Source organism: Harpia harpyja, chromosome 18, assembly GCF_026419915.1.
Source record: "Harpia harpyja isolate bHarHar1 chromosome 18, bHarHar1 primary haplotype, whole genome shotgun sequence".
Classification (NCBI taxonomy): Eukaryota; Metazoa; Chordata; class Aves; order Accipitriformes; family Accipitridae; genus Harpia; species Harpia harpyja.
The window spans coordinates 9,238,248-9,250,958 of record NC_068957.1 but is presented as its reverse complement, the minus strand read 5'-3'; the positions used below and the strand labels follow the sequence as shown (position 1 = coordinate 9,250,958).

Genomic DNA, 12,711 nt, shown 5'->3' with positions numbered 1-12,711 from the left:
TAGAACTTCAGGTTGTGGCTTTCCCTCTTCTTCCTGCACAGACACATTCCTGTATCCTTATAGTAACTTCAAAGCATTTTGGATCTTGCAGTTTAATCTGTCGCTATTGTGCTATTGCTTGTGTAGGACTGTTGCAGTGTCACTGTGAGCCCACTGTTATGGGCTGATTTGTCATGGTGCAGAGATCTGTGCACATTTTTTTCAGTGTTGAGAGGGGAGAGAAAGTGCTTATTTAAGGCTACATGTTTCATTTCTGGAATAGAAACAAAGATTGCTAGTCTGTAATTCCCCCCCCCCCCAACCAACCAACCAACCAAAAACTCTTCAGGATTGATGTGTGATGTCAAATCTGCTTGATGGAGGGCGTGTGACTAGTGAAAGGGAAATATAATTTGGTACAAAGTTACTGTTTGGAGTAACTTCAAGTATGAGCGTTTTCCCAGTGTTTGTTCTAGAGATCCCTTGTGCAATGTCAGGAAATGATTAAGATGAATCCTGTATCATGCGATTCTATATTTAATCAATACCATTTGAAAAAAAAAAATCCTTTTCCTTTAAACGTATCAAGGCTATTCAGACCAGAAGGCTGGACGCTCCCCCTTCTGGTGTGTTAACTGAAGTTTCAGTTTAGGAAATGGGGGATTGTTTTTAAATGTAGTACTGTGGAACTCCTGCTTTTTCCTTCTCTCTCTCTCTCTCTTTTTTTTTTTTTTAAACTTGAAACACTGGAGTGTATTGACATGCTTGTGATCTCAAGAGCTGTGCAATAACTTTATAGTTCCTCCCTGTTTTCCTAAATGAAAAGTCTTAATACAAATGCTCCAAGTAGCTTGCATTTCATAGTATGTGTATTCTGTTGCTTAAAACAAGCACTCTAATGTCTGTTAACTGAACTAATAATAGTATTCAAACAACTGAATTCCAAAATACAGCTTGAGTCAGAATATTCATTATAATAAGAACCAATCCCAGAGCTAGTAATGAATTTCTTGTTAGATTTGGATGCTTTTAAATAGTGACCTTCAATTACAAGGCATTGTGTAATTTTTTAAAATGAATTGTAACTTGCAAAACATTCTTGGAAGCTCTTGATGTCTACCTGTGGACCTCCAAAGTCTAAAATCTCTCTTGTAAATAGTATATAGTCCAAGAGGAAGTTTAAGTCTCCAATTTGTGCTTTCTCATCAGATACCCGGTATGGCCTCATCATCAACACCTAAATATAATTCAAACTCCTTGGAGAGTTCCTCAAGTAAAAGGGTGAGTGTAACTTTTTTCACGGTTTTCACATCTGAGATCCCAGAGATCATTATCATCTATATTTGGGTAGAAAAATGAGTATTTGAATGACTTCCTTCTTGAATGTATATACTTACTTTTATTGCTAAAATTCTAATGCAGTTAACTGAGTTGATTTAAATATCTTTCAGAGTGGATGGGCGAAATATTCTCTGTATCAGAAGTTATGAGAGCTTCCTTAAAATCAATTCTAATATACTTACACTTATCCTTGCTTTCTACATTGAAATATTCTGTGGCGTTCTTGAAAGTTTTGGCATTTTGATGCTGTAGAAAGATTCTGTACTGCAATTGATAAGTTATACCTAGTTATGTTTGGCTGGCTCAGTTTTAAAATGTTTCTCTCCAGTGGGAAATACATTAAAACTATCGGAATGGTGTTCCCCTCTTCTTTTTGATGTTGCATGGCTGAAGAAAATGTAACCTGTGTGCAAGAAAACAGAAACTAAAGTTTTATTTAGCTTTTTAAACATTTCTTCAAAAACAAAGATTATCTTCTATTAATCATTCTTAAAAACGACTGAACGTGGGAAAGTCACAAATGAGTAGGTTGTGTGTAGTAGTTGTTGAGTAGTTTGCTTAAGTGATTTCAGTTCTTCTTCCAAGCCTAGCGTACTTTGAAAATTAAATGCACAAAACTTTCAGAGAACTTACAGTGTAGAAATTTAATTCCAATTTAATGGAAATGTAGTTAAGTGTTCTTTTAGAAGGAGAAAGACTAAAACAGGCTTATGTTTCAGATCTGTTCAACCTTTAAATGTTTAATAGTTGCAGTTTAGTATAGTAGTGTGTGTTCCTGTTTTGGTTCAGCCTGTCAATTTCTACTGTGGAAAAACCTGTTCTTTCCCATGCAGAAATTACCTTTAAGATTTTTAATCTGGAACATGAAGGAACTGTAAATAAAATACGATGTGCTGTTGTACTTTGCTTTCTGTAGACTCTAAAAGATGGAACTAACTGGGAACAAAATGAAGAAATACCTCGTCTGCCAGGAGAGACTAGAGTTACAGGTATGAAGCTATACAGCTGTCTAATGCAGTGTACGTTTAGCAGTCTGGCATATACATGTATCTTACTGGATTGTTTCATAATTTGGACTGGGTTTGGGCTGGTGGCAGGGGTAAGTCATACTAAAATGCCATGAATTTTTTAAAGTAATTGCGATAGGGACTTTTTATCACTTATCACAAATAACTTCTTAATTCTTTAAAATCTTGGTTTCCACACGTGGCAGATCCTCCAGTAAAAAGAAATTGCAAGTCAAGATGTGTCGTCATTGTATCTACAGACTAAGTAGTAGGTGTCCAGTGATGAGAGCCCCTGCAAGCTTTCCGAAGTCAAGAGAATTCTACATGCCACCCACTACGTACTGATAGCGTGTACCGTAGTGTGGAACCTTAGCCCAAACTGTGACTACCCTAAGTAGAGTCATATGCTTCCTTGACGGGACATGGCATGCACATAGCTACTATGCACTTGTTAGCCTCTACAAACAGTAATGTTGTAGCATAAGGGAGATTAATGTATTGTGTACAGTGATTTCTTACTTGATGGAGGCTCTTCCTGGAATGGAGTCTTCCACTCATGGAATTTTGCGTTGAGGTATCAGAATGCAACTGAAAGTGCTCTGTCTTTTATTTGTGAAGCTTCACCTTCCTCTGGCCTGGGCATTTGTTAGGTGGGTTTGTAAACAAGATTGGCTGAGGTGAAACCAAAAATGGTGATTCAGAGGAAGTAGTTATGTTTTTAATGAGGAAAGTTGTAGGGAGGGCATGAGGGAGAGGGTGTGGGACTAAGATGAATGTTTGGTATGATCCCTATGACAATCATTTGTGCTTTGGGGCAGCACGCTGGAAGGAGAGTGCTTGTTGTGGAAGGCAGATAAATAGATTGGGCTAAAGAAATGAGTGGACAGGGAGAGAGAGGTATTTGTAGTGCTTCACGTAAGTCTTTAATGGCATTGCTTCAGTTAAATCTTTCTTTTTTGAGTAGTATGTGTTAGTACTCATTTTGTTACTGTCCTTGCTGAAACACTACTGATGGCTCTGCTGTATTTGATTGCCTCAAATTGAAATGTAATGTTTCTCTTCAGGATGGTGAGTTCCCTAAACACTTTACAACTTGAACTACGTACTTCAATGCAGAATTGGTTACAGAGCACTGAAAGATGTAATAGTATCAACAGAAGAATATATTTGTGCTGGGATAGTTAATAGACTGGTTCAGTAATCACAGAGAGGGCTTAAATCTACTCACTGTTCTATGTCCTGCCCTCTCCCACGTAGTGCCAAGAAAGAGAAGAACACAGATGTAACTAGGGAAGGCTACTGAAATCTGCTGATTTAATTTGGACAAGTTTAGTGTATGAAACTTTCACATTTTCTTAATAATTCAAGTGGACAAAATTCAGATTTATTACTTTTTAAATTCATTCATCTCTCACAGTGGCTGAGTGCAGCACTCTTTATTTTACTGCTACTTAACTGATGCTGTCCATAGCTCTGATTTTTTTCTTTTAGCAATCTTTAAGAAATGCTGCATTTCTTACAGACAAGGATGTTATTTATATGTGTCCATTTAATGGCCCCGTTAAAGGAAGAGTGTACATCACAAACTACAGGCTGTACCTAAGAAGTGTGGAAAATGTGAGTAATACGCCACAATTACTTCCGTCAGATGATGAGTTGGCTTTAAACCCCCTTCCTTTCACCCCCACTGCCTTTGATTTGTTTTGTGGCCAGTTCATTTGTTCTAGTTTTGGCACACGTATGCTTATGGAATTGCATGGGAGGCTTTTTACTTGAAATGCTCTGTAATGTTTGTAATAACCATATCTTAATTGTGTAATGACTAAACAGTAATTGCCTTTGTGCCACTGAGAAATCCATCTAAAAATGGAAGTTCTTTAAAGTTAAATGTGTTGTGAAAGTGTGACTTTTGCCTGGTAAAATTACAGTTTAATCACTTACACTGAACTGATACCTTTATCTTTATCTGTTGGAGTTTTTTTGATAGCTGTTCCCTTTACACTTATTCTGTGATAGATCAAGGGCAGCGACTAATGATGTGCAATAGTTCTTAAAATGGCAATCAGTAAACCAAGATTTTGATTGTCCTTGCTGTTGGAAAAGAAAAATACTTTGATCAATAGAACCTTACATGGGTGGGGGGAGTAGTAGTGTGTTCGATAAGCAGGAACATGAAAGAGAATAAAATGCACTTGTTATCTGTTTCATGATATTTTTTGTTTTAAAAACAAGGTTTTAGGACTGCTGAACTGACGTCTTTCTGGTTGCAGCTAATTCTACTAGTAATCTCTTTTTCATTTTGTTCTACTTATTCAGTATATCAATAAAGCAGTCTTATCAAGCAGAAGGCATCTTTTAGGGTGTTGCCACCTTTTTTCTCTGCATACTGTATTAGGCATGAAGTGTTTTTGTTGCATGTTAAATTGGATGATGTTCAAGGCTGTAGAGTGACTGTACAGCCTTCATAACATGTTGGGAGGGGAGACTCAAACACAGAAACACACTTTTGCTTCCTGTATGTATTTCACGTCTGCTTTCTATTCTAGAATGCATAAGAACATTTTGCTTGAGTCGTCTTTTCAGTTTAATCTTTTCCATACTTAAACTTTCCTTGCAGGACCCAGTTCTGGTACTGAATGTTCCATTGGGCGTAATTTCAAGGATTGAAAAAATGGGAGGAGCTTCAAGCAGAGGAGAGAACTCTTATGGATTAGATATAACCTGTAAAGTAAGACTTTCCAATAATTCAACAGGAAATGAAATCTAGAGGTTCCTTTTCTTACTGCTTACCTATTTATAGGAATGAAAAAACATATGTTCCTCACAGCTGAATTTAAAAAGAGCTTTTTGGAACTGGATGGGGAAATACATTTTGTATAAAGGGCTATTTAACTGTCCTCTCTGCATGTGAGGAGAGGGATTGGTCTTCCTTTCAAATCACTAATTGACAAGAGGCTTTGCACAGTAGTCTTGTTTTAGGGCATTATTCCTGCATTGCTTCATTACTTCATTTGCTCTAAAAGTAATTTTTTTATAATCCTAAAATCTTCAAAGAACACCTCAAACAGGGGCTTTGTAAGCTGTAAAGGCAATGAAAAGCTTATGTAACAGCTATCTCTGTTTTCTTAGTCTCACAAAAAAATTATGTTGCCATAAAAAAATATGGTCCTAGGGGAGTTCCCAGTGGATAATTCAGGATACTTTATTTGACTCATTAATGGAGTATGTATACACATTTGATTCTTAGTAGTTAATGCGCATATTGCTTATTTTTGATGTTAGTGATGAGAAAATAGCTAGGGACAATGTACTCTAGACAGATTATTGGCAAATTTTCATTTCGAAAACAGAGAGTAACTCCCATCCTGCAAACATTCAGTAACCCATGAGAATTTTTAGTGAATCAGATACAGTCATTTCTGATGGCTTTATGCCAAAGCAGCGTTTGCACTACACAGAGTGTGGTACTGCTTTATTTGTAGAGTTCTTATGCTCTTTTCTATTTTATGGACAAGAAATAAAACTGAACATTCACAATGGTTTGAGGTGCATTGCAAGCAGATTCTAAATCATGTTTAGTGTATAATATAGCATTTGTACATCAGATAAAAGTATCTTACTGCTTTGGCTCACTTAAAAGATAATGCCTTTGTTTTAGGATATGAGAAATTTACGGTTTGCATTAAAACAAGAAGGGCACAGTAGAAGAGATATATTTGAAGTTCTTACAAAATATGCTTTTCCCCAGTCACATAACTTGGTAAGTTCTATCATTTATGCTATTGAGTTGTCTTAATACAGAATTCTTGCCAATTAACTTTAACTGTTTGACCTACTAATGGACATCATGGCTGCTTAAAAAGAATAACCACAGAATCTGGTGTCAGCATAAACTAAAGAGCATTAATGTTTTTATTTTGTACATTTACAACACTTACATCTATGTATTTGTAAAATTATGGATGCTATGTGCTAAACTTCAGGTAAACTACTGAGCACCTCTGATCCATACAGATTTCATTGCTTAGAGACTGCAGGTTATCCTCCCTAATTAGGAAATGCAGTACTACATGCCTTACTTGATTTCTTGAAAATGTTAAACTATTGGACAGTCTCCAAGGCAATGATAAATATGAATCACCAAGAGCTTTACTTCAGGAAAAGAAGACATGGTAAGACAACACTTGTTTTACTGATGAAACTGATGAAAAATGTAACAGGCAGCTAATACAGTAATGAATTTACACAGATTTATTTCAGGTAAAAAAAAAATCCATCTTATGGAAGGAATTGAGTGACAATGTTGTTAACTAACCATTATCTTCCATTTTTTTTGCCAAAATCTGCGTACTGTGCTTGGTGTGGATCATTTTGACATCTTTTTAGTAAATGCTTTATTTTGTCTTTTGTAAAATTCAGTTTACATTTTATTGGGGTGCTTTCATTTAGGATAATTTTATAAGAGCTCTCTTCACAAAATGTTGGAGGGTTCTGCTGTGAATTTTTAAGAACTTTGTCCAGAGAATTGTTGAGTATATGAGGCTGCAGCAAGAATCTTATTTCCTTCTCCAAAGATACATATGTCAATCAATGGGCTATACTCTATAAACATTTAATTCTTTAAAACTTTTTTGCAGAAATTTTGCATTCTGTATGCAAACAGTCTGTGGAATGAAAGCATAAGGAAAAATAAAAGCTTTTGCTTAGAATATTTTGTAGTGTTGATGAATAGGTCTTAAGAGATGAAACTGAGATTTCTACATTTGGGTAGGTGTGAGGAGATGTACTCGCAGAGAAAACTGTTGTAGAAGAAGTGAATATATCTCTACTGCTGGCATTTTATGCATCTTACAATAGAGAAAGGATATGTGGACTTCAAAAGGATGATGGAAAAGAGAGAGAAAGCTGCATGCAGAAATACCAATTTACAGAGAAGTTTAGGTCAAAAGGAGCTTCTGGACATCATCTGGTCCAGGCTTCTGCTGCAAGTAGGGCCTTAGATTAGGTTATCCAGGGCATGGTCAAGCCTAGTCTTGAGTATTTCCTGCAAGGTATAGTCCATCATGTCTCTGGGCAATGTCATCCAATATTTAATTGTTCTCGTGGTGGTGGTGATTTTTTTTTTTTTTTTTTCCCCTGACATTGAGGACCTGTGTGGATTTGCATGTAGTAAATGTGGATAAATTAAGTTGTAACTGACTTAGGAGAGTTCCTTGTGGGATTTTTTTTTTTTTTTTTTATGGTGTCCAATCCAACTACAGGGCTTGAATAACATGGTGGTGAGATGTGGACTTGTATTAGGTTTTGTCATCCAAATAGACCCAGTGTTCCTGTCTAGTGATGGTAGTGAGTAATGTGCGGAGTAGTACACTTCCTGCTTTATTTATTGCACCTGTTGAACCTAGTAAAGCTCATCATTACATTGCCTGGCCCATTTTGAATGTAACTTGCCAATAAAAGTTATGCTCAATAACAAAAGGCTTGGTCAAGGCAGAGGTAATTTTGCCTCTGGATTCAGTAAAGCACAAAACTTGAAGATAGTGACAATATGGAGGATGCCTGTAGGTATGTCTGGAGCAGGGTATATAACCATTAGAAACTATGATTACTTTGGAGTGAAATAAAGTGAGCCTATGTTATATTGTGACATTGCACCTGTCCTTATTTTCTAATGTCACAATATGGATGAGCCCTTAGCTTTAAAATGAGCTAAGCAGGTGTGTGATATTTTTGGTGTACTTTCACTGCATTTCAGCAAGCAGTTTAAATTGATCCTGCCAAAGGTGGGCATTTCTTCCTGGTGGTTCATTCCTGCCTTGGTTTTCCCTGCATGAGTTTGAGGCTGCATGATGAACCAAATAGGGAACTGAAAGGGACTAAAGCTAAATAAGGAGGAAAAAAAATAAAAGCTTTACCCTGAGTCATTTCCTCAGTGTTGTTAGCCCAATGTGAGAATGGGGTCGGGGCATCTATGGGTGGATGTGAATTAAGAGGAATGAGGGGACTGCCTCTTTCAGTGGCTGGTTTAGAACAAGGTTTCACTGTCTGAATATGACAGTATGTCTGGGCTGTGCATGCCTGCCTTCTCCTTTGAACGTACACTAACACTCTGACCATGCAGCCCGCTCAATCAGGGAGATCTTTTATAAAGAACGCGCTGTGGCTTCACGTGACAGCTGGGTGAAGATGGCAGCCCTCTGCTACTCAAATGCTGAGTTCTTGCTTTTCTCTGGTCTCCTTCTCTCTACCTTCTAGCCATTGATTATTCCTCTTATACCAAACTGACACTTTTATAATCACTAAGCCAATGTAGCTCACTTATCCAGCCCAAAATATTCTGTTTTCTGAGTTAGTCTTGTGCCACTTTTAATAATTCGAGGAGACCCGATTTGAAATCGGTATGCACCAGAACCAGTGCAAAGAGAGGGCATGTGAGTGGAACAGGGAGCAGGCAGGAGACAAAAGAGAGGGATGACCTATTTTTAGCAGTGTTAAACTGGTAATTTTGGTCAGACCACCTTGTGGAACTGCATCCTTGATCTTCAGCTGGTTCAGCAGCACTGATGCTTGTGCAGCTTTGCACTGGAAAGAAGGCGTCATCAGGACAATAAAGGTCTAAACCTTTACTGTCCTGATTTTTATCTGTATTTTTATATTTTATGTCAGACTTTTATCTGACTGATTTTTATCTGTAGTGGAACCATATCCCTAGAGCTGATCCTAAACGAGAACTTTTAGAGATGCCTTGCTTCTGTTTTCTTCATGCTATACCATTCTTGGACAAATGGATGGTAAATACAGCCCGAAACATTATTTCTGAGTGCAGTGTACTTATTGTTTTCAAGATTTTTCTCCATCACCATCCTAACAGCAGTGTATGAGAGCTATAATAAATCACAGGTCTGTTTGCAACTGTTTGTCAGTGTCTCAACATTGACCTGTGTGCTTACTTGCAGAAGCTAATTCTTGTCTCTGTCCAGTTTGAGCATAGGTTGGGTTCAGAGCTCCTTGAATCAGTACATAATGTAAAATCTGATAGCTCATCTGACTGACAGCTTAGTTGATATGGAAAAAACCAGCTGCTATCCATATTCCTCTGTTGCGTTTGCAAACTTGTGCTAATTGAAAAAAAATAGTTGCTGAAAGTGTTTTTTAAAGAGTTTAAAAAAAAATTAAAAAAAAAAAAATGCAAAAAGCCAAAAACCCAACCCCCCCCAAATTAAGTGTTTGTAGTACTCCACAGAAGGTGAGATATATTTAGTCTCTGTAGTTTAGTTTCTGCATAGCAGCTGCTTCACTTCCTGATCTTATCTTGAAACTACACATCATCACTTTTATAAGATTATTTGCCACCATAATACCTGCATAATACATATTTATTTCTAAACATGGTAGCTCTGTGGGAATGACAGTTTTGATGAGAGACACTGGCAGTCATGCTGTCTGACTGACTTCTTCCACTCCCAATGTAGCTAGTTATCCTGGTAATTGAAAATGTCTGAGAGTCAGATCATGCCAATGTTGCTATTGGACCTACAAAGATGATTTTAGATGGCAGTGAGTTCTGGCATAGGAACCTATCTGATGGAGCACTTGGTTTTGCAAAAAACATCTTGACTTTAGGCTTCATTCTGAATGACTTATGTCAGTCTCAGTGCAATAAAGGTGTAAGGTCACCATATTTGGAAATGATCAGAAATTAATTATGTAAATACTACAATGCTGAGATTAGTTTTTAGATGAATGGGTAAGGCGTAACTGGCTGAACTGTAGTAATGGCATATTAAAGGCAAGGATAGTGATATCTTTATTTTTAAATACACTGAGAAACTGACAGCCTTTTAACTGAGTAAAAGCTTAGTGATTTATAATATATGAAAAGCATAAACCAGTAAGTTAGAAACAAACAACAATTTACTTTCTCTGCATGTCTAACACCTTCTTGTTCTAGTTTTGCTGCTTTCTTCTTTTCTAATACATAAAGATTGGTCAAATATTTAATAAATTGTATATAAGTTTTATGCTCATGTACAAGTAGAACATGTATTTATGTACTATGATTCCATAAATAGAGTAAATGTATAACTATTTGTAAATAGACTGCTTGCCAAACTGTATTGTCAGATTGCAGCTGCTCTCTCCTTTATCTCACAGAACTACATTGTGTTGTGAGCAACCAGTGTGTCGCATACTATTTTTGTGTGCAAAATGGTAATGATAAATTCAATGTTGGAGGCAAGCACTTAGTCTGTAGGAGGACTGAAAAAGAGACTGTGTGTGTTGAAATTGCGGGTTAGCACCTGTAAGGAAGTAAACAGAATTATTTGCACAGTGAAGCATGAAAAGTAGCTTATGAAAAATGTTACAAGACTTGAAAGTCTCTTTTAAAGTGCAGTAGTAACCTTCTGCTTGAAGTGAAGCAGTAGCCTTCTGCTTTTAGACTATGGGTCTGCAATGAAATCCCTACTTCTATTCTGTGCAAAGAGGCTTTAATTTGTTTTTGCGAAAATCTTAACTGATGTATTAGAAGTCTTACTTGTTTTTACCAACTACAGGTATTGATAAGTCACAAGTCTTGCACCCCATAAGTTTTCTGAGTGGTGATTTACTATATTTTATTATTATTTCTTACCTCTAATGCTTCCTTTATTTCTTATTTCTATTTCCCATGGCAGCTGAAAAGAATTTGAAACTGATTTTTAATTAGTTGATAGACTAATAGGAATTGATGGGCTTCCATCAGACATGTAGCCCTAATCTCCATCAAACTTAGAACCAATATGGTCAGTACATTGGAAGTGATTGCAAACTATCTCGCTTTGAACCCAAGATGTGAGATAAAACCAGTAATCAGTATAACTTAAGGTAAATCTATGCTTTATTCAAGTGGTTATCAGCTAGCTGGTCTCAGTGCTGAGAGGAAGGAGGCCAGCTCAGCCTCGCTGCCTGAAACACTGATTTTTTGAGCAGGTAGTCAACGTGACACTTCTACTGTTGCTTGTACGTAGTTAGTATCCACCCAAACTAATCTAGGGTTGGCTCAGGTATACCTGTACAGACCACAGTTACACTTTCTGATTATATGTTCGTGATTTTTAAAAAGCCTGTTCATGATCTAAAAAAAACCCAACACACACTGATTTTACTGCAATATTGTTCTGAACCTGAATGTCTCTTGTGTGTAGGCTTGATTTTTTTAAATTTCTAACCATGTTTGTTGAATTTAGACACATCTGATGAAGCTACAGTTGATTTAATTCCTGGGAAAATAGGTGGGGTGCAATAGGAGCTGTGGAGAAGTGCTTTTTGTTGGAGAGGCAGGATTAACAATGAGAGAAAGGAATGGAATTTTGTGTGTGGAGGGAAGAAAGAAATGAGTGGAGGTAGGGTGGAGGCTTAGAGTACCTAAAGTATTGTTTGGGGAGAAGGAGGGTTTAGCAGGGATGTACCATAGATGTGGAGGGAAGGACAGATGTGTGAAGAAGGCATGGAATGGAACTGGCCAACTTTTTATTATACTCTGGTATTTGAAAGGCTTGCCTGTGTGCATAATGATGCACTGACAGAGGTTGGCAGCGCTTCTCTGCTTTGTGGAGTCATGCAATTCCTATAGCTAGTCATTTAGTTTGCTTCTCCAACCTTCCTCTGCCATCCACACTCTGGAGGATATAAATATATACCCAGCTCGTCCATACTAAATGCCTATGGGCAGTGAAGTGACTTCCCGGTTTTCATCCTGACACGAGAGGTGTGTGTATGAGGGGCACTAATATGAAGGCACCTGTATCCACAAAAAGCTAAGTCATGTATTTTTACTAAGATAGCACTTCTCAAATCTTATGTCAAGTCATATGAGAACCTATGCAGAATATATTGTAAACGGTGTAATTTCTTCCTCCCGTAATTTCTTTCTGTTCCATTTGCCTGCTGCGCTGTAGAATTCCATTCAGATTATGTGCACTGTGATGTGAAAGCTTCAGCAATGTTAAAGTTAATCAAGACATATACAAACATACTGCATTTAATCTGTAAGCTTGGGTTATTTAGGACAAAAGTGGAAATATGCGGGTTGTTAGTGCAGATGGGAAGCTTACCTGAACTATAACAAATGCTTCTGGGATCTAAATATGTATTTATCACATTGATTTGTTCACTATAATGGGGTTCGTCAATTTGGCACATCAGAATAATGAAAGGTCCAATTTAACAAAAAATGTTATTCAATAGAAATTACTTCACGTTGCTCACAATCACATTTTGTTTCTAATAAATAAAAGTAATGTACAAATGTGTGCTAAATATGGCTTGTACTCATACAAGTAAGAAAATGCAATTGTATCCAAGCATATATCTTATGTTTGCTTAAGTATATGATTCTTAGTAT

General features: G+C 37.0%; 1 protein-coding gene across 6 annotated transcripts in view; it reads left to right on the top strand.

Moving 5' to 3' along the window:
* The window catches only part of MTM1 (myotubularin 1), a 45,516-nt gene that overhangs the window by 11,090 nt on the left and 21,715 nt on the right, over window positions 1-12,711 (top strand). For 4 of the 6 annotated variants that reach the window (XM_052813315.1, XM_052813317.1, XM_052813313.1 and 1 more), the window contains 5 exons: window positions 1,189-1,260; window positions 2,237-2,309; window positions 3,850-3,944; window positions 4,945-5,055; window positions 5,986-6,087. In XM_052813315.1, coding sequence (XP_052669275.1) covers window positions 1,198-1,260; window positions 2,237-2,309; window positions 3,850-3,944; window positions 4,945-5,055; window positions 5,986-6,087 — 444 coding nt within the window. In that variant the 5' untranslated portion in view covers window positions 1,189-1,197. Of the gene's footprint in view, window positions 1-1,188; window positions 1,261-2,236; window positions 2,310-3,818; window positions 3,945-4,944; window positions 5,056-5,985; window positions 6,088-12,711 lie in introns of all 6 variants that reach the window. The other 2 variants (XM_052813319.1, XM_052813318.1) reach the window with 1 other exon arrangement.